The sequence below is a fragment of the Eurosta solidaginis genome, chromosome 2 (genome assembly GCF_040869045.1).
Source record: "Eurosta solidaginis isolate ZX-2024a chromosome 2, ASM4086904v1, whole genome shotgun sequence".
NCBI lineage: Eukaryota > Metazoa > Arthropoda > Insecta > Diptera > Tephritidae > Eurosta > Eurosta solidaginis.
In genome coordinates, this window is record NC_090320.1 from 73,011,763 (window position 1) to 73,038,650 (window position 26,888).

Genomic DNA, 26,888 nt, shown 5'->3' on the forward strand with positions numbered 1-26,888 from the left:
AATAGTCTAGTTTTCAACTTCAAAATACGTGACGTCACGGCAAATCGCTTAATTCAAGCTGTGCTAGACTACGAGGACGACAACAAGATTGGACATGAAGACGTCCGAACGGAATTGGCGGCCAAACGTATAAATTTAGAGAAAATCAAATGGAAACAGAGGTTCGATGCCAAACATCGAATACCAAGACAATACAATGAAGGAGATCTGGTGGTTATTGACTACGTACCTCCAGCCACTGGCACTTCCCGTAAACTTGAACAATCATACAAAGGACCATATATAGTGACAAAGGTTTTACCCAACGATCGCTACGTGGTAGAGGACCTTCCCGATGTGCCTAAGCATCGGAAGCGGTATGCAGGAGTGTTTACGAATGACCACATGAAACCTTGGGTAAATAGTAGTTTAGTCGATGATGACTACGAGGCAACGGATGAAGGTGGAAACGACGAATCGTCCAGGGGAGACGATCAATCAGGAGTGGCCGAGCTGTCAACGATAGATGGCAAGCCTATTCAATACCATACAGATGGCAAGGCGATAAACACAAAAGCATGGGAGAAGGAAGATTGAAAGGAGTATCGAGTAACAAGTCAAACGAACAAGACGTGGCATTTTCTATTCAATTTTGACAATTTAGATTTCATAACTTTATTATCTGATTAAACTTGAAATATTAGTAATTATATCCATTAATCACTACGTGTTTCATTTCGGATCGATACTTTAACACATGTAGTTAACGACGATTTCAATATACCTTCAGACGGAATACTCGGCAAAGACTTTTTAAAATTAAATAAATGCATTATTAAATATGCAAGCGATAGCATAACTATTAATACCGGCTTAAAAACACTAAATATTCCAATTTTGCATGGCACAAGTACCGATTCTTTAGTTATTCTTCCGAGATGTGAAGTTTATCGGTTATTTAAATTACCAAAATGCGATAATCCTGTTTTTGTAGACTCGCAAGAAATCTGTAGTGGTGTTTTTACGGCAAAGTGCATTGTTGACACAAATAATCCAGTTCTAAAAATTTTAAATGTTACCGACGAAGTAAAACATGTCAACAATTGCAATATCGTAACGGAAGATATCACCAACTACAATGTCTATAAAATCAATGAAACTTCAAAAGATCAAAAACGCTTAGAGGAATTAACGAAAATTTTGAAAAATCAAATGCCGGGTTATGCTCAAAAACAAATTACTTTAAAAACTGATCGTATGACTTTAAATAATTTTTACGAACAAAAGCTACGTTTAACTGATAAAAATCCAGTCTATATAAAAAATTATCGTTTACCATATACACAACGTGAAGAAATTAATAAACAAGTCGAAAATTTAATGCGAAATGATTTAATAGAACCCAGCTTTTCTAATTATAACAGTCCTTTAATTTTGGTGCCGAAAAAAGATCCTTCAGGCCAAAAGTCTTATCGTATGTGCGTTGATTTCAGAGCAGTCAACAAAAAGCTTATCGCAGACAAATTTCCGTTGGCACGCGTAGACGACATACTCGACAATCTTGGCAGAGCCAAATACTTTTCAACTTTAGATCTTTTTTCTGGTTTTCACCAAATACCACTTCATGTCAATTCTAGAGACGTTACATCTTTCAGTACAGATCGAGGAGCTTTTCGTTGGAAAGTTTTACCTTTCGGTTTAAATATAGCACCAAACTCTTTTTCACGTATGATGTCATTAGCATTTTCAGGCATTTCGCCAAATCAAGCTTTTATGTACATTGACGATGTTATCGTCATCGGTTGTAGCGAGACACATCACCTCAAAAATTTAGAAAAAGTTTTCGAAACTTGTAGAAAATTCAATTTAAAGTTAAATCCTAACAAATGTAATTTTCTTCGTTCTGAAGTAACTTTTTTAGGCCATAAATGCACCTCAAAAGGCCTGCTGCGAGATGACTCAAAAATAGACGCAATTAACAAATACACTAAGCCTAAAGACAAGGACGCTGTTAGGCGATTCGTTGCATTTGCAAATTATTACAGGCGTTTTATACCTAACTTTGCGTCACTGGCAGCCCCTTTAAATCGTCTAAATCGAAAAAAAGTTGAATTTGTTTGGGATGATGCTTGCGAAAATGCTTTCGAAAAATTAAGATTATCATTAATGTCTCCTCAACTATTACAATACCCTGATTTTTCAAAAGAATTTATTATCACTGTAGATGCATCTAAGAGTGGTTGTGGCGCTATATTAAGCCAAAAGCATGGAGATAATGATTTACCGATTTGCTTTGCATCAAAATCTTTCAATAAAGCTGAACAGTAAAAGGCAATCATAGAATTAGACTTTTAGCAATACATATTATAAAACATTATAAAACATTTTCGGCCGTATGTTTACGGTACACATTTCGCGGTAAAATCAGACCATAGACCATTAGTTTATCTATTTAAGATGAAAGATCCTTCCTCGAAACTCTCTAGAATCAGATTTAGATTAGATTTTAGATTTAGATTAGATTTAGATTAGATTTATTCATTCTTTCAATAAGTTTTTTACATATATGTATACAATAGGAACTTAACTTAAAAAATTATTAATAAATGAAAGAAAGTTAAGGCATTCAGTAAAATAGTATGCAATTTTAGTGTTGAATGCCGTCACAAATTAAGAATCATGAACATGTACGATATGTGTGGGGTGAAGGTAAAGATAATCCATAAGTTCAATGAGTTAAATAATGAAAATAATAAAGCATTAAAATTAACAATTTTGGTTTCAGTTCACTAAGTGACAGGGTTCAGCAAAGTTTTGATCTCGTCGTGTGACAGCTCTAATAAAAATGATTTAACTACGCATATTGTCACTTGCGAAGCGAATATATTTGGCGAGTCGAACAGATTGGCGAATTCACATCAAATTTGCATTAGGAGTGGCGAATGAACTTATTCGACTGCCATGTGTCATTGCCATTGAAACAAATTTAATTAGTTCATCCGAATTTGACGTTTCTGTCATCTGTTTTTATTATTTACTTGTGCACAAACAGAAATGTAAAAACAAGTTTATTAAATAGTAATAAATAAAGTTAAAAATGTTTTATAATGTTGATCTTTTTTTCGAAGACAATTACAATGTTGAGCCGCGAGTTTATCTTCTTCGTCAGCGGCGTTTTATAAGAGATTACTCCAATCCCATGGAGCTTCCGTCCACAGTATAAGTGCAGTGCATATTGGTTATTCAAAATATGTAAAGTTTTTGTGTATTTTTTGTGTGTTTTTAGATTCATAGCAAATTTCCGGCTAAGCAAAGATGCATTTATGTATGTGCTGGACAAAATCAAGAATAGTTTTCACTGCCGCTTGTCATCATCTGTAACGCCAATGCTAAAATTGTGTTGCGCACTCCGTTTTTTTGCCCATGGCAGTTATCAGCAAGCTGTAGGGAATGATTTTCATTTGGGACTTGCGCAACCTACAGTTTCCCTCATTTTAAAGGAGATACTGCCAATTTTGCAGAGAGAAATTTGCAGGGCGGCGATAAAAACCGAAATGACAGAAGAGGAAAAGCAACAAGCAAAGAGCAAATTTTTCATCAGGTCAGGAATACCCAACGTGATTGGCTGTGTTGATGGTACGCATATTGCGATGTATGCTCCCAGCGCAAATAGACACCTCTATCTGAATAGAAAAGGGTTTTTTAGCATAAATGCGATGATTGTAAGTTGTCAAGACATGGATACATAAAATATTGTTGTTAGTAAATTGTATATTTCAGGCTTGCGATCATGACATGAATATCCGGTTTGTGGATGCTAGATATGCTGGTTCAACACATGATTCGTTTGTGTGGAATAATAGTTCCTTAAAAAGTCATTTGGAAAATATGCATCTTAGCGGCGATAACTCTATTTATTTAGGTAATTTTGCTAGTTACATCAACACAAATATAATCGGGGTATTAAGACTTAGCTCGTTACTCAAAACTATCGACTAACGGAGTAACGAATCAAGTCCAAATACCCTTACTTTTTATGACGTAATGTTAAAAAAAATATACTTATTTGTAGGTGATTCCGGGTACCCGCTGAGTGCCTACTTACTAACACCCTTCCGTCTTGCAGAGTCCGGAACTAGGGAATCAATTTTTAATAAGAAGCACGCAAAAGGTAGAAACGTCATAGAACGTACGATCGGAGTTCTGAAATGCCGTTTCAGATGCCTCCTCGGAAAAATGCGCTACAATCCTGACAAAGTTAAATCCATTATAAACATATGTTGCGCTTTGCACAATATTTGTAAGATGTTTCGAATCAGTGACCCAGACGAAGCAGAAATTTTTACTGACGCCATTGTATCGTCGGAGCCAAGTAATGAAGATGGCAACGGTACACCAGGAGAGCGTCGCAGAAGACAAATAGCTGATGCTTTACTGTAAAACGAGTAGGGCCGTTTTAATGGACAACAGTATTAATTTATACCTATATTTTGTATTTGAATACAGTGATGCTAGTGAGCTAAGGAATGTACCGAAATTATTTTTATTCTCCGTAATGAACTTGAAGTTTTATTAGCTGTATTTTATTCCCAAGCTAAAAGCAAAAAAATACAAATTTTAAAATATGAAGATTTTATTGAAATTCCTATGAATTAAATAGAAATAAGATTAAATTGAAATCATAAAATGGACATTTGCTTAATTTTTATTTCTTTATTTAATAAAAATCAACAATTCAATTCAGACTTATAAAATGGTGAAGGTACATATATATTATTACTACAAGTAAATAAATAAAAATCAAATATTTATTTCAGACTTTTTAGTTGACGATATGCGTATTAGGTTATTGCTGCTTATTTCATAAGTATAAGGCCACTCATATTAACATGTTCTATTTTCTTGTATTATTTCGTTTAGTTAATTTTTTTTTGCTAATAGAATACCAAAATAGGAGTCGTGCACAAATATACGATCTAAACTTTGTGGATATTTTTAAAGGTTAAAAGACGTTTTTAGAAATGTTGAAATTTCTTTTTAATAATTCAAACCTCAGAACTGAAAATATCTTTTTGTAGCCCATTAAACTTTCCTTCATATGAAAGTATATGATGTCTCCAGTAAATAATTTTAAAAACTAACATAGATCTGAGCCGTTCGGCGAGTCGGCCTTAAGAGTTATAATTTAATGGGTTACAGAAATATAACTTCGGTTCAGATGTTTGAAATATAATATTATAATAATTTTTCAAGATATTTCAAAACCTTTTTTAACTTTTACAAAATGTTCACAAAGTTTGGAGTGTCGATTTAAAGGGTCTTAAAACTAATACGAAATGTTAAAAAAAATTAGAACATGTCAATATGGGTGATCTTATAATTATGAACTGGGGTATATTACACTTAAAAACTAGTTTAAAATAAATCACATATTAATTCAGTACTTCATTAGAAAATCAGATAAATAAAAATAAACACAAATTCAGTCACGTAAAGAAAAAATAGAAATGAAACTGAAAGTAGTTGGACGATTTTATTATTTCCTTAGATTATATTTCAAGGTTTTCAGTTCCAACTCCTTCATTTTCATCTCCATTTTTTCTTTCTGTTGTCTTTTTCTTTCAACACTTTCTTCCTTTTTGCTCTCTTTTTTCAATAGTTTTATTTGGTCTTTTTTGAGTTCGTACGTTTTTCTAGCATATCTTGCCATTTCGTCTAATTTTTCCGTCATTTTTGTAATTTCCTCGCAAAGGGTTTTTTGCATTTCTCCCTGCTTTTCAAGTGCCTTCAAGCGCATATTTTCGCGATCCTCCAGTGTCATCCTCGGACGGGGAGTCGATGAACTTTGAGTGATATTTAAGTCTCGAGGATCTTCTTCACCCTCGGTTTCGCTCTCACTCGTGTTGTCACTCTCACCCCCGTTATCACCCGGATTATTGGTTCCAAAGGACTGTCCTGTCGGGTTGGCGGCTTCTTGGAGGTTCAGTAGCTCATCCACGGATCTCTCTAGCGCAGATAAACTTCGCTGGGCGTACGGTCCTCCTCCAGTGGCTACGGTCTCGCTGCGGTTTGTAGAAACCTTTTTTTTAAGCTTCAACTTATAATCTAACCAAACCTAGGACAAATATATTGGTAAGTATGAACTGACACGCAGAATACAATTCAGTTACTACTAGAGGCCTGCACGGATACGATGGTTCGGGTATATAACTAAGTAACGCTTCTGACGATTATCACGTTGTCAGTTACTTTGGAAACTTGTATCGTGATATCGTACGGTTACTTTTGAAACTAACTGGTTAAGTATCTTATCGTGTATTATCAGAAAAATAGTAGGCGGTGGCTCGGAGCTAGGATCTAACCAAACCTAGAGCCCATCTCAGCACCCTTCACAATGTCAGTAACATACCCGAGTAGATACGTTAGCAGGTAAAGCTGCTTTACTCGAGTCGATTTCCTGGTAAATTTTCTCAAACAAAGTGCCTACTTGTATGTGATGGTTGAATTGAGTTGGGAGTCAAAAAAACCATCAGTAATCCAACCGTGTAAAACAGCCTTAAGTATCAAAAGTAACTCCAGTCAGTAACCGTACGATGCTACGATACCACGATTCTGCGATGTATACTTTTGTATTATTCGTGCAGGTCTATTCTTCTTACCTTGTTCCACTCGCGCCCGTTACGGATTGGAGGACCTATGGAGTTAAGATCCGTGGCGAAATGGTCCCAAAATTCTGCCCTGCTCCTCCTGGTCTCTCCAAAATCCCCCATGCCTCTGGCGACGTCTGGATTATTTTCCATCAGCTCGACCAGCTTTTGGAATTGCTGCGGCGTTGTTCTTCTCATTCTGAAAACTTCATTTATTCAAACCAATAACTCAATTTAATTAAATGAATTACTCACTTTTAACTATTTATTCAATTTATTTACTTTTTTCAATTGAAAACATTGAAATAAATGCCAATACGTCCTTTTCTATTTTCAAGCGCGAACAAAATAAGCATTCGACAAATATTGACAGATTTGGCGAAGCGAATATGATTTTTTCGCTTGTGGCAATTCGACAAATTCATCTTCGTCACTCGTTCGACTTTTTTTTGGCGAATTCGCTAACGATTCGCATCTCGCAATTCGAGACCGCGAAATTCGACAAAATTTTCATTCGCTTCGCAAGTGACAATATGCGTAAACATTTTTTAAAAATTCTCGCAAATTCCTAATGATACGCATAGTCGCAGGTATCTTATTGAAGACTTTACAAGAAACGATAGTAAAGAAGTTATTAAAATGAGTAGTACGAGAAGTGGGAACAACAACAAGTCCCAGTGAGTTTTGCCTTAAGTTATAATTATCAGAGACGAGGCTGTGTAAATACCCACAGCGAATAAAAAATATTTTTAACGTTTTATAATAGTACATGTGCTTTACCGGAAGAATTTTCATTTCCCTGAATAAGTCCATGCTGTGGTGAAAACGGTTAACGTTGCATATCTTCCTTATGAAAAAGCGTTGCGTTTGAACATATCTTCCTCAGACTATAAAAATAGCGAACCGTGGATCGCATGTAGGACTTCAGGCGAGAAATATGTGTTGACCAACTTAAGGATTGGTCCACAGAAATTCCCAGATATTGGAAGACTTTAACTCTTTCAATTGGAAAACACTTGTCGCTACAAGTTGTTTCAGAATTATACCACGTTCCAGAGCACAACAAATTGTTTAGAGCAAAATGTTCGCAGTCAGTGGCGTGGAATATAATATCAATATCGGGAGAGATTTTTGAATGTAAATCGAAATACATCATGTGTGTTTTCCTGCTAACAATCATTTTATGTGTAGCAAACCACACTCTCAACAGATGAACATCATAGTTGACACCTGCTACCAAATCTAGATAGTTCGTTGAACTATAGGCTATAGCAAGGTCATCTGCAAACGCGGTAACCTTCCCAAAAAAGGGCAAGGAAAATAAGGAATTCAAATAAACTAAGAACAATGTCGGACCTAAGACAGAACCTTGGGGTACTCCCAGGTCAATAGTAACAGAATCACTGAAACAACTGCCAACCTTAACTTTTTGCGCTCTTCCTGATAAGTAAGATTTCAACCAGTTATACATAAAGCCACGAAAGCCCACGCAATTAAATTTATTTAACAAGATTTGGTGATCTACCATATCAAATGCTTTCGTGATATCTACGAATAGGCCAGCACAGTTCTTTTTTTTGTCTAACTCGCTATATATAAAGGAACAAAAGTTCAAGAGGGCATCTTCGGTGGAACGTCCACATCGAAAACCAAATTGCATCGGGCTGAAAAAATTTTTGTTGTTAAGAAATTCAAGAATTCTACGTTTAACAAGCTTTTCAAAAGTTTTCGAGATGGAAGAGAGCAAAGAAATTGGTCGGTAATTGTTTATATCCTTTTTGTCACCCTTTTTAAATAAGGGAATGACTACAGCACATTTCAAGTCAGTAAGAAAAATTCCAGAAAAGATGCTTTTGTTAAACAAATAAACTAAAATATCGACTAAATTTAAAGCGACATTTTTCAAAACCTGATTGGAAATTCCATCAGAGCCACACGATCTGGAGTTATCTAAAGAATTAACTGCCTTTAATATTTCAGCGCCGGTAAAAGGTACAAAGTAAAAACTGCTGCCTGAGGTCGAAAATATAGGGTTAATCATCGAAGTTTCGCATGTGCCTGCAATTGTGTGAGTTAGACCGACTGAAGAAAAGTGACAGTTAAAGAGATTTGCTACAATTTTGGGATCAGAAATGTTTACACCACTTTGTAATAAAATAATTGATGAGTCGACTGATTTAGAACCCCGATTAAAAATATTGTTTTTTACCTTCCATTCCTTCTTTGGGTTCCCATGCGATGCTCTGAACTCATTTCTATAGAAACTGTCGCGTTCAAAACGGACTTCTTTCCTTAACTTTTTACATAAGCCTCTATACCGATTACGAATCCTCGTATTGGACGAATATTGAGCACACTTTCTCCCAAGCTTATTTTTAAGGCGGATGGTTTTAACCAACCGCTGGCTGATCCAAGGCTTCAACTTTATTTCAGACCTAGGTGGAGTGAAAGAAAAGCTTGCTGCCTGTATATGGCTAATAAAGATATTTAAGAAGATTTGGTATGCAACAGAAACGTTATCTTCAGCATAAACTAAGTCCCAGGACTCAACCGTACACATGAAACTGAAAACTTTGGAATCCAACCTTAAAGATATCTTTAAAATGTCAGCACTCGTAATATCATATTCTAAGTATTCACATTCGTAATTACTTCTTACAAAAACTCCAACACCACCCGCTGAATATCGGTCATTTGTATTTGCAAAGAAAGTATAGCCAGGTATAGTAAAGTCACGTATTTCGTGACAGTATATCCATATTTCGGAAACAAAAATTAAATCCGGTTTGAATTTAAATAATACCAAATTACAGAGCAACAAATCAAAATTTTGCCGAAGACTGCGTATGTTTTGATGGACAACAACAAAAGAGTCACTAGTATTACATAATAAATTTAAATCTTTGATTGGGCTGATTACGGAGTGGCTGTTATTATTTAAAAAATCGAAAGAGACCATTAATTTATTATTAATAAAAAGAAATAAAAAGGAAAACTAACTCACTTTTGACAAATCGTCAAAAGTTCTTAAATAGACAACCACGTCATTATCAGCCTTTTTCATCAAAATACTGCCATTCTTAACCCACAGATATTTATAACTTTTCTCTTTTTTTATTTTTTTTGCCACTGTGAACAGAGCTCGATTGTAGCTGGTGAGACTGTCGTTAATAAATATATTGCTTTTGTTTGTATCACCAAGAACTCCGGTAGTTAATTTTCTCTTCATCTTACGTTTGCTCGACATTATTTTACTCTTCACTTCAACTGAAGCAAAGTGCACTCGCACCACATTTCTCAAATGAGAAAATTCAGTTCCCTGCTTTATTTTTTTTACATAGCATCTGCTTATGTCGTCAGAAGTGACAGTTATGCCAAAAGCAGAGCCTAAAAGATTTTTTGTGACTTCACTTGCATTGTCACTTGTTAGTTGCGGCACACCAACAATGTCCACAGCACTGCTGAACAGTTGCTGTTCTCTCCAGTTCAATAAACCTTCCAGCTTGCTCACTCTATCGCACAATTTTGCGTTTTCCTCTTTGAGCTGCTTCACTATGCTGAGGAAATCACAGTTTTGTTTCTTTAAGCCCACGAGTTCTTCATACAGCAATTGCAATGTTATTTCTTTCGTACCTGTGTTGGTTTGACTTGATAGCAATTGCTCTTGTTGAGGGCGGTGGAGTTGACCCGTTTGGTTTACATTGAGGATATTGCTGTTGTTGTTTGTGGATTTATGTAAGTTGGCGCTATTATTACCAATGATCTCTTGTGTTTGTTGTTTTTGGCTGTTGAGCACGTGCTGTTTTTGTTTAGCAAGCGCCGCTGATGATGGTTTGGTGGATGTTTGTGCGGCAGACTTCGATCCTGATGTAGCAGACCCATCCATCCATCAGATTAGATTTATCAGAATACAATTTTACAATTGAATATATTAAAGAAAAATCGAATTTCGTGGCTGAGACGAGATTAAAGATTCGACAAAACACGTTTTAGCCGTTAAAACGCGATCACAGACTAAACAAGAATTACAAAACGAAAAATAAGTTTAAATGATACGACTTCTAATGATAATAAAGTACAAGTTTATGATAAATTTTCATACGATTTTTCAAAAAAGATACCGCGAGTAAAATCAAATATACAATATAATAAAAATAAGGAGATCTCCAATTTACAAATTTATGCGCATTTAAAACATAAAAAATATAATTTACTTAATCTCGTGACTGTTAACGAAATAGCGAATTTAGATGAGTTACTTTCGAGGCTGGAAAAAGCAGCCGACAATCACAATATTAAACAATTAGAATGGCTAAAAAATGATATATTTTTCAATAATTTTTCAATTACGAATTTTAAAATCCGCGGAAATGAAATTTTAGAATCATTACAAATAATATTGACGGACCCTGTAGAGACCGTAACAGACAATGAACAGAAACAAAAACTTATGACAATTTATCACGAAGATCCAGTGTTAGGAGGTCATTGCGGAACAAAAAGGTTATATGCCAAATTAAGAACTAAATATTACTGGAAAAACATGACACGCGATATAGCGAAATTTGTGAAAAATTGCGATAAATGTCTTTTAAATAAAGTGAGACCAAAAACAAAAGAAAATCTTGTCCTTACTCCAACACCCTGTAAACCATTTGACATAGTAATTATCGATACAATAGGTCCACTTCCAGAATCAAACTATGGTAACAAGTTCGCTGTTACTATGATTTGTGACTTTTCTAAATACCTGGTAACAGTAGCTGTACCAGATAAATCAGCAAAAACTATCGCATGTGCTATTTTTGAAACTTTTATATTAACATATGGTACAATGAAAGCCATTAGATCCGATTTAGGGACGGAATACAAAAATGAATTATACAAAACTTTTAAAAATTAATCATGATTTCTCAACAGCTTATCACCACGAAATTGTTGGTACTGTTGAAAGAAACCATAGAGTCTTTAACGAATATTTAAGTGCATATCTAGATGAAACGTATTTGAAGTACTTTACATTTTTACATAATACTACAAGTAGTTCGGTTTTTGATAATAAATTTACTCCTTTCGACTTAATATTTGGCAGAAAATCTACAATGCCACATGAATTACAAAAGGAACAAATCGATCCGATTTATAATGTAGAAAATTATACAAAAGAGCTAAAATATAGAATGCAAAAATCTCATAAAATGGCAACAAATTTCATTAATAAACATAAAATTAGAAATAAAGAATTATACGATAAAAAGGCTAAGCCTTTAGATATTAAAATTAATGATAGGGTTCTAGTAGAAACAGAACCGAGAAATAAACATAGAAACATATATCAAGATCCCTACATAATAAAGAATATCGATGGACCAAATGTAACAATTTACGATGAAATTAATAAAATTGAAAAAACTGTACATAAAAACCGTATCCAAAAATTTTATTAAAATTGATAGTACTTTTAAATTTTACTAATTAATCTTTAAATATAAATATATTTTAAGATTAATTAGTAAAATTTAAAAGTACTATCAATTTTAATAAAATTTTTGGATACGGTTTTTATGTACAGTTTTTTCAATTTTATTAATTTCATCGTAAATTGTTACATTTGGTCCATCGATATTCTTTATTATGTAGGGATCTTGATATATGTTTCTATGTTTATTTCTCGGTTCTGTTTCTACTAGAACCCTATCATTAATTTTAATATCTAAAGGCTTAGCCTTTTTATCGTATAATTCTTTATTTCTAATTTTATGTTTATTAATGAAATTTGTTGCCATTTTATGAGATTTTTGCATTCTATATTTTAGCTCTTTTGTATAATTTTCTACATTATAAATCGGATCGATTTGTTCCTTTTGTAATTCATGTGGCATTGTAGATTTTCTGCCAAATATTAAGTCGAAAGGAGTAAATTTATTATCAAAAACCGAACTACTTGTAGTATTATGTAAAAATGTAAAGTACTTCAAATACGTTTCATCTAGATATGCACTTAAATATTCGTTAAAGACTCTATGGTTTCTTTCAACAGTACCAACAATTTCGTGGTGATAAGCTGTTGAGAAATCATGATTAATTTTTAAAAGTTTTGTATAATTCATTTTTGTATTCCGTCCCTAAATCGGATCTAATGGCTTTCATTGTACCATATGTTAATATAAAAGTTTCAAAAATAGCACATGCGATAGTTTTTGCTGATTTATCTGGTACAGCTACTGTTACCAGGTATTTAGAAAAGTCACAAATCATAGTAACAGCGAACTTGTTACCATAGTTTGATTCTGGAAGTGGACCTATTGTATCGATAATTACTATGTCAAATGGTTTACAGGGTGTTGGAGTAAGGACAAGATTTTCTTTTGTTTTTGGTCTCACTTTATTTAAAAGACATTTATCGCAATTTTTCACAAATTTCGCTATATCGCGTGTCATGTTTTTCCAGTAATATTTAGTTCTTAATTTGGCATATAACCTTTTTGTTCCGCAATGACCTCCTAACACTGGATCTTCGTGATAAATTGTCATAAGTTTTTGTTTCTGTTCATTGTCTGTTACGGTCTCTACAGGGTCCGTCAATATTATTTGTAATGATTCTAAAATTTCATTTCCGCGGATTTTAAAATTCGTAATTGAAAAATTATTGAAAAATATATCATTTTTTAGCCATTCTAATTGTTTAATATTGTGATTGTCGGCTGCTTTTTCCAGCCTCGAAAGTAACTCATCTAAATTCGCTATTTCGTTAACAGTCACGAGATTAAGTAAATTATATTTTTTATGTTTTAAATGCGCATAAATTTGTAAATTGGAGATCTCCTTATTTTTATTATATTGTATATTTGATTTTACTCGCGGTATCTTTTTTGAAAAATCGTATGAAAATTTATCATAAACTTGTACTTTATTATCATTAGAAGTCGTATCATTTAAACTTATTTTTCGTTTTGTAATTCTTGTTTAGTCTGTGATCGCGTTTTAACGGCTAAAACGTGTTTTGTCGAATCTTTAATCTCGTCTCAGCCACGAAATTCGATTTTTCTTTAATATATTCAATTGTAAAATTGTATTCTGATAAATCTAATCTGATGGATGGATGGGTCTGCTACATCAGGATCGAAGTCTGCCGCACAAACATCCACCAAACCATCATCAGCGGCGCTTGCTAAACAAAAACAGCACGTGCTCAACAGCCAAAAACAACAAACACAAGAGATCATTGGTAATAATAGCGCCAACTTACATAAATCCACAAACAACAACAGCAATATCCTCAATGTAAACCAAACGGGTCAACTCCACCGCCCTCAACAAGAGCAATTGCTATCAAGTCAAACCAACACAGGTACGAAAGAAATAACATTGCAATTGCTGTATGAAGAACTCGTGGGCTTAAAGAAACAAAACTGTGATTTCCTCAGCATAGTGAAGCAGCTCAAAGAGGAAAACGCAAAATTGTGCGATAGAGTGAGCAAGCTGGAAGGTTTATTGAACTGGAGAGAACAGCAACTGTTCAGCAGTGCTGTGGACATTGTTGGTGTGCCGCAACTAACAAGTGACAATGCAAGTGAAGTCACAAAAAATCTTTTAGGCTCTGCTTTTGGCATAACTGTCACTTCTGACGACATAAGCAGATGCTATGTAAAAAAAATAAAGCAGGGAACTGAATTTTCTCATTTGAGAAATGTGGTGCGAGTGCACTTTGCTTCAGTTGAAGTGAAGAGTAAAATAATGTCGAGCAAACGTAAGATGAAGAGAAAATTAACTACCGGAGTTCTTGGTGATACAAACAAAAGCAATATATTTATTAACGACAGTCTCACCAGCTACAATCGAGCTCTGTTCACAGTGGCAAAAAAAATAAAAAAAGAGAAAAGTTATAAATATCTGTGGGTTAAGAATGGCAGTATTTTGATGAAAAAGGCTGATAATGACGTGGTTGTCTATTTAAGAACTTTTGACGATTTGTCAAAAGTGAGTTAGTTTTCCTTTTTATTTCTTTTTATTAATAATAAATTAATGGTCTCTTTCGATTTTTTAAATAATAACAGCCACTCCGTAATCAGCCCAATCAAAGATTTAAATTTATTATGTAATACTAGTGACTCTTTTGTTGTTGTCCATCAAAACATACGCAGTCTTCGGCAAAATTTTGATTTGTTGCTCTGTAATTTGGTATTATTTAAATTCAAACCGGATTTAATTTTTGTTTCCGAAATATGGATATACTGTCACGAAATACGTGACTTTACTATACCTGGCTATACTTTCTTTGCAAATACAAATGACCGATATTCAGCGGGTGGTGTTGGAGTTTTTGTAAGAAGTAATTACGAATGTGAATACTTAGAATATGATATTACGAGTGCTGACATTTTAAAGATATCTTTAAGGTTGGATTCCAAAGTTTTCAGTTTCATGTGTACGGTTGAGTCCTGGGACTTAGTTTATGCTGAAGATAACGTTTCTGTTGCATACCAAATCTTCTTAAATATCTTTATTAGCCATATACAGGCAGCAAGCTTTTCTTTCACTCCACCTAGGTCTGAAATAAAGTTGAAGCCTTGGATCAGCCAGCGGTTGGTTAAAACCATCCGCCTTAAAAATAAGCTTGGGAGAAAGTGTGCTCAATATTCGTCCAATACGAGGATTCGTAATCGGTATAGAGGCTTATGTAAAAAGTTAAGGAAAGAAGTCCGTTTTGAACGCGACAGTTTCTATAGAAATGAGTTCAGAGCATCGCATGGGAACCCAAAGAAGGAATGGAAGGTAAAAAACAATATTTTTAATCGGGGTTCTAAATCAGTCGACTCATCAATTATTTTATTACAAAGTGGTGTAAACATTTCTGATCCCAAAATTGTAGCAAATCTCTTTAACTGTCACTTTTCTTCAGTCGGTCTAACTCACACAATTGCAGGCACATGCGAAACTTCGATGATTAACCCTATATTTTCGACCTCAGGCAGCAGTTTTTACTTTGTACCTTTTACCGGCGCTGAAATATTAAAGGCAGTTAATTCTTTAGATAACTCCAGATCGTGTGGCTCTGATGGAATTTCCAATCAGGTTTTGAAAAATGTCGCTTTAAATTTAGTCGATATTTTAGTTTATTTGTTTAACAAAAGCATCTTTTCTGGAATTTTTCTTACTGACTTGAAATGTGCTGTAGTCATTCCCTTATTTAAAAAGGGTGACAAAAAGGATATAAACAATTACCGACCAATTTCTTTGCTCTCTTCCATCTCGAAAACTTTTGAAAAGCTTGTTAAACGTAGAATTCTTGAATTTCTTAACAACAAAAATTTTTTCAGCCCGATGCAATTTGGTTTTCGATGTGGACGTTCCACCGAAGATGCCCTCTTGAACTTTTGTTCCTTTATATATAGCGAGTTAGACAAAAAAAAGAACTGTGCTGGCCTATTCGTAGATATCACGAAAGCATTTGATATGGTAGATCACCAAATCTTGTTAAATAAATTTAATTGCGTGGGCTTTCGTGGCTTTATGTATAACTGGTTGAAATCTTACTTATCAGGAAGAGCGCAAAAAGTTAAGGTTGGCAGTTGTTTCAGTGATTCTGTTACTATTGACCTGGGAGTACCCCAAGGTTCTGTCTTAGGTCCGACATTGTTCTTAGTTTATTTGAATTCCTTATTTTCCTTGCCCTTTTTTGGGAAGGATAGAAACATATATCAAGATCCCTACATAATAAAGAATATCGATGGACCAAATGTAACAATTTACGATGAAATTAATAAAATTGAAAAAACTGTACATAAAAACCGTATCCAAAAATTTTATTAAAATTGATAGTACTTTTAAATTTTACTAATTAATCTTTAAATATAAATATATTTTAAGAATGCGCCAAGGAATGTAAAAAGGAAAAAAAAAAATATTTTAATGTTAATTTCGATACGGGCTAATTTACTAAATATATGTCACCTAAATAATATAAAAAGATAGCAACTTACTTACGTTAAGTAGTAGTAATAGTAGTAGCTTATACAATAAGCTTACCATAGAAGATAAAATGTCGGCTCACTTCAAACTAAACTAAATTATCAAAATCTAAAAATTAACTTTTCCTACATATTTCTTTTTGCAAATTTCAATTTTAACTCTTTTTGATATATCCTAAAGAAGAATGTGGCAAGACTGATCACCTTGCCAAATTCTTCTTTTCCAAAGGGGGATGATGTAGTGTCATGTAGTGCCAGCCAACTAAAAACTAAAAATAAATCTAAAAACAAAATAGCTGGCATCAACCCCACATGCAACCATGCATGTATGCACTTGGCGTTACTGGGTGAAAGAGTCGAATGACGGAGAGAATTCTGATTGGCTGAATCTCCCGTTACTCGACTCTATCACGCCATTGCATTATGCGATTTTCCCGTTATGCACTTTGGCATACCGGCAAAGCTGCTTTTGAAGCGTCAGCAGTTTTTCAGTTTTTTGAGTAGAGTTGAGTGGAGCCGGCCGCCGCGCTACACGCGCAAATTAAGAAAATCGGAAACGCGTTTTGTATAAGAACTAAAAGACTTATTTCTGTGAACATAAAAGACATAAATAAATGAAAGAACTAAAGAATAGTTACAAAGACTAAAATATTTGTTATACAAAGAAACCAAAGTGTTAAGACTAAAATGTAAGGAACTTACATTATCAGTGATAAAACTAAACTAAAGCGTTAAGAGTTTAAGTATACATAAAAACTAAATGTGTAAGTGTAATCATAAAAGGTTATGAATAAAAGAATTTAAATATCCATTAAAATAACATCTTTTATTAAAAAGAAACTAAAGAGGTGAGCTCGTATTGTGCGTGCGTGGGGCTAATCGCCCAAAAATAAGTGGCATCGAAATGCCACGCTACAAATGCAGTTTGAGAACAAAATCGAGGCTAAGGTAGATGCTGCACTATTCGTGGCATTGAAAGGATCTGCTGCTGAAATCCTACAGACGATTCCCGAGGGAGAGCGGAACAATTACGAATCTTTGATGGGTGCTCTAGAGAGGCGAACACAGGAAGCAGATATACCAAATATAGTTGCAAAACCGCTACTAAGGCTAATGAGACTTTGCAGGATTTTGCGTCAAATGTCGAAAGGCTTGCACATTTGGCAAATGTAGACGCACCCGTGGAATACACCGAGAGGGTTAAAATTCAGAGGTTTATAAATGGAATACGGGATGTCGAAACGAAACGAGCTACATATGCGAACCCAAAACCAACATTTGCTGAAAAGGTATCCCATGCACAGATTCAGGAAACAGCGTCACTTTTGAGTAAGCCCGCATACAAAGCTCATCGCGAGGAAGTGGAAAGGCCTTATTAGGTAGACACAATTTTGTAAGCACTGAAGGGATTACAACAGAAAAATGACGGAGTTATGAAGTGTTTAAATTGCGGTAACCCAAGTCACATTGCACGTCATTGCAGCACCGGTCATGGTAGTTCCAACTTGGCTGGTTGTAAACGCAGAACTGGAGGAGATAAGCAAGAGCAGATGTAAAGATCGAGAAATTGCCCCAGCTATTGAATATCGTGTGATACCTATCTCGCAAACTGGAAGGAAATCGAGCAGTCTTACCGTCAAAGGAAATGTGGATGGCAAGGAGCGTGTACTGACTGTAGATACGGGCGCATCTCATTCTTTAATCCGATCTGATTTGGTCAACAGGAGAATAAAGCCATTACCTTGAGCAAGATTGCGTACGATTACTGGCGAGTATAACCAAGTCCAGGGAGAAGTGGTATGTGAAGTCTTAATTGGGGAGGTCATGGTTCTACACAAATTTAGAGATCGTTGATGAAGTCATATTGGGAGTGGATTTCTTAGTTCACTATGACATCAGGATCGATATGCAGAGAAGGATTGTGCAGTATAATAACATGGATGTGCCACATAACTTCAGTTTTGAGCAAGGGTTTAGCAGTAAGCGATTACTGGTAAAAGAGATTGGACAAAAACCAAAAAAGTCAAAGGCAGCAGATCGGGCAAGGGTTGATGGAATGAATGGCCAAACAAATCAAAACCGAAGGTACCTACGAGAAAAATACTGGCATTGACAAACCCTAATGGACGCACTAAAACGACTGAAAGAATTTTCCAGAAAGTGTGCAAGGGTGGTTTCAAGCCAGCCCGCACTACTGTTGTGAAACGTTCACCCCAATACTGATTATGCTAAGCCAATTCGTCAAGATCAAGCCCTACGAAGTAGTTCATTGGCCAAACAACAGAGTGTGAGGGAACGGTCCAGGATAATGAGTAGTAGGATGGAACACAGGTACGACAAGAACTGTTGCATTGATGTGTCCTCTTTTAGCTGATGATTTCAACTGTCTTTATTTACTAATGTACATAGTGGTGATACAAAGTATACTTATCGATAACTACCAACTGTTATCGATGCTACATCTCCCTTTTTTGTAAGGGTTTCGGTATCAGGAATATTTAACAATTTCACATTAATTCTTTCTTTCTTTTTTTTTTGTGTTTCAGTAGACGTATTATATATACATAGTTCTAGGCTTAGTTAAATTGGTGTTTAAATATACATGTAATATATATATATGTATATATTTTTTTTAACATAAACTTTGTTAAGTTCAATTCATTTAAGTTCATTTTTTTTTTATTTATGTAAATATTTTTTTTTTGACAATTTTTGTTTTTGTTGTAATACATCCCAGAGCACGGGGAAAAAAGTGTCAATAAAAAAAAAAAAAAAAAAACAAAAAAACTAAGACACTATGGCAGCATTGCCAACAAACAAGTCCAATTTTCACAGCCATTCTGCAACAGATGTCGCAGTGTTGTGAATATCAATTGGCACGGACCAGAATAGAAGTAGGATTAATGAAGACAAACAAAAAACCGCTGTGGTGGCTGAATGGTTATAGCAGCGGCGCCTAAACGTTGCCGATGAAGGAATTTAGCAGTTCCCGAAATGGATCTTGGAACGAGCTTTGGCAGTTGTCTAAATTTTTTCTCTCTTCTATTCTAATTTAAAAAAAAAAAAAAAAAAATTTTCAATTAAGAAAAAATTTATCATTACAATAATAATGATAAAAAATTATTGTTAGGCCTTGAGCTCGATTCGAACCCGCGATCTTCGAACCCGCGATATTTTTTTTTTGTTTTACAAAAGATTTAAATAAATATTAGCATTGCAAATACAATATTTTAAAATTTCTTAGTACTTCTTGCCACTACGAGTGCGTTTCTCAATTGTACATGATTTTCCGTCAGGAAGAAAGCTGTCTTGGCCAGGAATATCCGAAACAACACGTTTGCGTATGTCTCTACTGTTTCGTCGATATTCCCCGTTTGTTGTTTTCACCACATATGATCTAGGGGTGTGCCAAACTTTGGATATTATGCCCGCCTCCCAACGGCCTGTCCATACGTAGACTTTTCGTTTAATTTAAAGCTCTCCCTGCTTTTAGCATTTCGGTTGTAAAATTTTCTAGCATTTTCTTGTTTGCTCTTGATTTGACTTGTAGAATTTGCACAAATTTGAGGGTCGTATTTGTTATTAAACATTGGTAATTTTGAACGCAAAACCCTACTGTTCATTAACTGCGATGGAGAGAATGATAAATCTTTTGTTGGAGTATTTCTATAATCCAATAAACCTAAATACAAATCATGAATACTAGATGATTTTTTCATTATATTTTTGCAGATCTGAACTGCGCGTTCAGCTAGTCCGTTTGATTTTGGATAATGTGGGCTGCTTGTTTCAAATTTGAAATCTAACAACTTCGCGAACTCTTTACATTCAAAAGAATTAAACGGCATATTATCTGCTATTACAATATTCGGTATTCTGTTTCTACTAAATATTTCGGTCAATTGCAAATTTACATCTTTAGCTTGTTTTCCTTTAAGCTCTCTTAACTCTATCCATTTCGAATAATAGTCAACCGCGGGTAAGTAGTCCTTATTGTGAAATTGACATATATCACACGCTATTTTAACGAAGGGCCTCTTCGGTATTTCATGAGCAATAAGCGGCTCTTTTTGATTTCTATTAGCGTTTACTTGGCATACCCTACATGTGCTAATCATTTTTCGATTTGGTCGTCCATTCCAGGCCAATAAACTGCATTTCTAGCTTCTTTTCGCGTCTTTGTAATTCCACTATGTGTCTCATGAAGTTGCTCTAACACTAATTGTCTCATTGCCACTGGTACCATAATTCTTTCATTAAAAAATAATATGCCCTCATCTAGAAAAATTTCGTTTCTGCTTTTAAAGAAAAATTTTTATAGAGCGTTTGATAGTATTTAATATCGGGTCCGAGGCTGTCTCTCTTTGAAATTGGAGTTTGCTTCATCACTTACATTTATGCTAAGTATATAGCTATTTAATTCACTGTCATAATCTTCTTCCGTAGCTTTTGCAGCATAACGAGAAAGGTAATCGGCTATATGCATTGTTTTCCCGGGTTTGTACTCAAGTTCTATTTCAAAATTTAGCAGTTTCAATCTAATGTTTTGCAGTTTCACGGATGGAATTTAGTAAATTTCCTTTTTTATAATTACCGTTAACGGTTTGTGGTCGTTAATAATTTTGACTTTTCTTCCAAACGTGTAAAATTTAAATTTTTTACAAGCGAACAAAATAGAAAGAAATTCTTTTTCAATTTGCGAGTAACGTTTCTCAGCTTCCGACAAACGTCGAGACGCGAATGCAAAAGGTTTGACATCTTGTAATATACAGCATCCAAGCCCATCTTTTGATGCATCGCATTGTATCTGTATGCTTTTTTTCTCATCGAAAGGTACTAAAATAGGCGAGTTAAGTATTTGCTTTTTAATCTTATTAAAAGCTTCCGTATGACTTTCAGTCCAGTTAAAAATTGTATTATTTTTAAGCATAGCACGAAGCGGAGCTGTCAGCTCAGATAAGTTTGAAATGAAAGACCGCATGTAATTTATGACGCCCAAAAATTTTTGTAAGTCTTTTTTGGTTTTGGGCTTTCCCATTTCTACTACTGTTTTAATTCGCTCTGGATCGGGCGTGATTTTATGTTCTGAAAAAACGTGGCCTAAATAACTAACTTCAGTTACAGCTATTTTCATTTTACTTTTGTTGAACTTCATACCCTTTTCCCTAGCTCTTTCTAAGACTGAAATCAGTGCTCTATCATGCTCCTCCCGCGTTTTTCCTGTAATTAGTAAGTCATCCATGTATGCGAACACGTTCATCAGACCACCAAAATTTTCGTGGTTCATTTTTTGAAAGATCTTAGGGCCGGATTTAATACCGAATGGCATCCTTAAAAATTTAAAATTTCCAAATGGGGTGGCGAAAGTGCATAATTTCTGTGATTCCTCATTTAGTACAACGTGCCAGGAACCGTTTTTCAGGTCCAGTACACTAAAGTACTTCACTCCTTCTAATCTTGTTGTAAGATCTTCTAAAGTCGGTATCAAAAAACTCTCATCTGCTATGCAGTCATTTAAGTTGGATGGGTCGATGCATATCCTTAAATCTTTCCTATTTTTCTTCATAACTAAAACTATCTGATGAACCCATTCGATAGTATCTGCCCTAGCAATTATTCCATTTTTCTCTAACTCATCCAGCTTTTCTTTGAAACGACCTAAAATGGCTTGAGGTACTCTTCTTGCCGACTTAGCTATAGGTACTGAATTTTCTTTTATATGAATTTTATATATTTTATTAAATCTTCCCAAACCCTTAAATAAATCCGAATACTGATCTTCAACAAATTTCTGGTTTACTTCTCTCGCCACCGCATTTATAAAAAAATTTGTCTTGCTGTTTGTTTCTGGGTACGTGCAATATCCACCAAACCAAAAGCAAAGCAAGCATTCAACCCCAGTAAAGGCACTGTGTCTATGTCAACAATTTCAATTTCAATGTTTTTCTTCTCACTATATAATTTACAATGAAGTTGACATGACCCAATCGGTTTTACAACTCCACCTCCAAAGGCACGAAGTATAGATCTAGACGGCTTTAGTTTGTAGTTGGGATCAACAATATCCAATAGTCTCTTTGGAAGTATTGTTACGCTCGATCCTGTATCTTCTTTGAATGAGACTAATTTTCCACCTATCTGGACATCTTCCTTCCACAACGACACTTTTCTGTTGGCTGTATTTGCACTGCAGTCGACAGGTTGTACAACTACTGAAGAAATATTTGTTTGCTTTAACGAATGAATATAAAATTCGGAATTTTCGTCAAAATCCGATTCATTAATGGTTTGCACATGTTTTATCTCATCTGACTTACAAACTGAAGCGAAAGGATTTTTTTTTTTTTTGAACAATTTTTACACGTTTTCCCATAGGCTGGGCAGTTTCCCTTCTTATGTTTATAGCTACAATATTTGCATTTACCTTTTACATACTTATTTGTACTCTTGTTAGTGGTTTGACCTAAACTATGTTGTTTGTTACGATATTTGCTTCCATTCTCTTCATGTTTATTGCACCGGTGAATTTACTAACTGGTTCCGTCGTGCGATTCATTGTATTCATTGTTTGTGCTTGTTCTTTCGTTGCTTCCTTCGCTCTGCTTTTTTCCACTGCTTATGTTAAATTTGGTACTTCCAATAAACGCATTTGCAAATTATTGTCTGAGACGCCCATAACGATTTGATCTCTCAGCATTTCGCTCTCCTTTTCCCCGAATTCACAATTTTTTACTAACCGTTTTATGTCCGTTAGAAATGAATCGAAAGGTTCCCCATCTTTTTGCTTGCGTTGGTAAAATATAAATCGCTCATATACTGCATTCTTTTTCGGTTCACAAAAATCTGCAAACGTTTTTGTTACCACTTGGTAACTTCCTTGTTCTGCATTTGTCAAGTGAAACGTATCATACACCTCAACAGCCCGCTCACCAATTATATTCAAGAAAACATTAATTTTAACAGCATCTGGCTTTGTATTTAATTCTGCTGCTTGCATATATATATCAAAATTTCGTTTAAATCTTCGCCAGTTTTCTGATAAATTCCCATCAATTTGCAAAGGCTCGGGCTTTCTTACGAAGTCACCCATTTTTATAGCAATCGTGTTTTCTGCTAATGAATTATTTTCAAGTGTCAAAGCTGAGTTGTCGAATTCTTTGACCATGTGCTTATGAACGAAGTTTCACGCTCTTGTTTTTTCACTTGATTTTCGGTTTTAATCACTTTTGCAGTTACCTTTGTTACCGCTTCACACTTTTTTAGTTCTTCAACTGGAATTTTCTTTATGATCAAATCAATTACTTTCTCTGTCCGCTTTTCTTTTTAATAACTCTGCTTTTATTTTGTATTACTTTTGGACTTTTAATTTCTCTTGATCTTAATTTCATTTTATTTCAATACTTCAATTATTAGTTTGTCCGCAGCGCTATGTTGCATTGATGTGTCCTCTTTTAGCTTATGATTTCAACTGTCTTTATTTAGTAATGTACATAGTGGCGATACAAAGTATACTTATCGATAACTACCAACTGTTATCGATGCTACAAGAACAATAATTCGGAAGGTTTCTTGGAGGGAGATTTGGTACTGATATACAAGCCTTACTGGCGGAAAGGTGTTTCATCCAAATTTTGGTGCAGTTGGGAAGGCCCGTACAAAGTTGTGAAGAGGATCAGTGATACCATCTACCGCATACAAACAATTTGGAAACCACGAAATCGAATGGTGGTTCAGTTGGAGAGGATAGCAGCGGTTGGATCGAGAGATTTATCTGATCGGGACGAAGCAAAGTTCTGTAAGAACAAAAAAGGAGGAACACTTCTCTTTTCTCCCAAATGAAGACAACAGCTTTAACAGCAGAACACCACGCAAAAAGTCTCTTATTTCTGAAAAGCCCGCAAACTTCGTTTGGAGTTCGCGAAAGCATACAGGGAAAAGGGGATGGATTTTTGGCAAACAGTTTTCTTTGCAGATGAATTAAAGTTTATTATTTTCGGTAGCGATGGAAGAACAAAAGTGTGGAGGAAGAGAGATACTGCATTCGATTCGAAGAATTTGGTATCAACTGTAAAGCAGCCGCCATTTCAGTGTTATGGTTTGGGAAGCTGTTCCGGCATCTGAAGTTGGTAGAATTACATTTATTGAAAGTAATATGGAGCGTTTTAATACAAGCCTTTATAAAATCATAATTTGAAACCATCGCTGGAGAATTGGAGCTTTTATCTTTCAGCAGGATAACGATCCAAAGCACACGGCACATATAGTTAAGGATTGGCTGCTTTATGTTCCAACACAATTTGGGGTGGTGTCCCCAAAGCCCAGATTTAAATATTATTGAGCATGTCTGGGAACATAAAATTAGAAAAAACAAGTAAGGACGGACTTCATACCTTTCATGAATGGGGCTGAACAATAATCTTATCCCATTCGTAATCTCCGAATAATCGGATGTATAAGATAAGAAATATATAGTGAACAGATCTACATACCTAAATTAATACAGATCTACATACCTAAAAATAAAATTTTTAAGATAAATATAAAATAAAAAATAGGTAGGTACTTTGTGTGAGGATGCAAAGTTTCAGGTTTTTTGTGGTCTGCGTGTAAAAACTATGACTACGAATCACGTATTTCAACAATATATGACGTAAACGTAACTATTTGATGAAATTTTATGAATTTTGAAGCTTCTAGCCGTAAAAAAGGGGCAAAAAAATACAGTTTATATGGGGTATATAATATATGTACCACCGATCTCTATGATTTTTTCAGACAACATTATATGCTATATACGTAAGCATTTGGTGAAATTTGAAGCTTCTAGCTGTTAAAATGGGGCCGAAATCGCAAAAAAAAAATATATATACCATCATATATATATTATATATATCACCGATCTCTATGATTTTTGACACAACAATATATACTATATACGTAAGAAATCGGTGAAATTTGAAGCTTATAGCTGTTAAAATGGGGTAGAAATTGCGAAAAGTTTCTTATCTGAACAATCGGTTGTATGAGATATATACTATATATACAACCGATCTCTATGATTTTTTCAGACAACAATATATGCCATATACTTAAGCATTCGGTGAAATTTGAAGCTTCTAGCTGTTAAAATGAGGCTAAAATTACGAAAATATATATATATACCACCGATCTGTATGATTTTTTCAGACAACAATATATACTATATACGTAAGCATTCGTTGAAATTTGAAGCCTCTAGCTCTTAAAATAGGGCAGCAATTACGAAAAGTTTCTTATCTGAACAATCGGTTGTGGGGGATATATACTATATATTCGACCGATCTCATTAATTTTTTCAGGCAACAATATGTGCAATATACGAAATTATATGGTGAAGTTTGAAGCTTCAATCTGTCAAATTGAGTAAGATATTACAAAAATCCTCTTTTTCTGAAAAATCGGTTGTATGGAGGATATATGCTATAGTGGTCCGATCCGGCCGGTTCCGACAAATGTCTAATCGGACACCCAAATACACCCGCTCACCAAATTTTATCAAGATATCTCAAAAATTGAGGGACTAGTTTGCATGCAAACAGACAGACGGACAGACGGACATGGCTAAATCAACTCAGATCTTCAACCTGATTATTTCGGTATACTTAATGGTGGGTCTATCTATTTTCCTTTAAGGACTTACAATTTTGGTTTCGTGACGAAATTAATATACCATTTCATTTTCATGAAAGGTATAAAAAACAGGTTTCTAGTGCTGTTGTTCTCAAAAAACGCATCATAGAAGCTTGGAACAGTATAACCCCTGCAGAGTTCACAAATTTTGCAGCCACGACGGCTTGAAGCTCTTATTGATGGTAATTGTGGGCCGACTAATTACTAAGAAACAATAAATTTAGTGTTACGTAAAGCTGTTCATATCAAATCAGGTTATTTGTGTTCTGTATGTAGACTTTTGTCTACGTTGTTTTTTACGTTTTTTCACATTACTTTGCTTTTTTATGTAAATGTACGGCATTTTTTAGTACGTTATGATCAGAAAAGGCTAAAAATAAAACTGTATAAGCACATTTTTCAGATAAGCTATTAGTCATTCAATCCAGCGGAAATAGGGGATGTATGTATACTTTTGTACGTCACTGTATATACAAAATTTCTTGCAAATCGAACCATAAATAGAATTTGTTGTTGTTGTAGCGATAAGGACACTCCCCGAAGGGTTTGGGGAGTGTTATTAATGTTGATCGTCTTTTGCCTGTTATAGATCCGGTACTTGGTCCACTTTCCGGAAACACTC

The 26,888-nt window shown here is 34.7% G+C and overlaps 2 protein-coding genes across 2 annotated transcripts in view; one reads left to right on the forward strand and one right to left on the reverse strand.

Annotated features, from left to right (window-relative positions):
* Nucleotides 1–26,888, reverse strand: part of okr (DNA repair and recombination protein RAD54-like okr) — a 118,856-nt gene that overhangs the window by 26,327 nt on the left and 65,641 nt on the right. The window lies entirely within an intron of this gene.
* On the forward strand, nucleotides 2,695–5,094 carry LOC137239907 (putative nuclease HARBI1). The gene is made up of 3 exons (XM_067765706.1): nucleotides 2,695–3,701; nucleotides 3,760–3,901; nucleotides 4,052–5,094. The coding sequence occupies exons 1-3, from the start codon at nucleotides 3,303–3,305 to the stop codon at nucleotides 4,417–4,419; spliced, it is 909 nt and encodes a 302-aa protein (XP_067621807.1). The 5' UTR covers nucleotides 2,695–3,302; the 3' UTR covers nucleotides 4,420–5,094.

Bases quoted from the DNA above. Each gene is read 5' to 3' on its own strand.
- LOC137239907 (XM_067765706.1), top strand. From the start codon at position 3,303: ATGTATGTGCTGGACAAAATCAAGAATAGTTTTCACTGCCGCTTGTCA. The intron at 3,702-3,759 runs GTAAGTTGTCAA...TGTATATTTCAG, and splicing joins TTAGCATAAATGCGATGATT to GCTTGCGATCATGACATGAA. The intron at 3,902-4,051 runs GTAATTTTGCTA...ACTTATTTGTAG, and splicing joins CGATAACTCTATTTATTTAG to GTGATTCCGGGTACCCGCTG.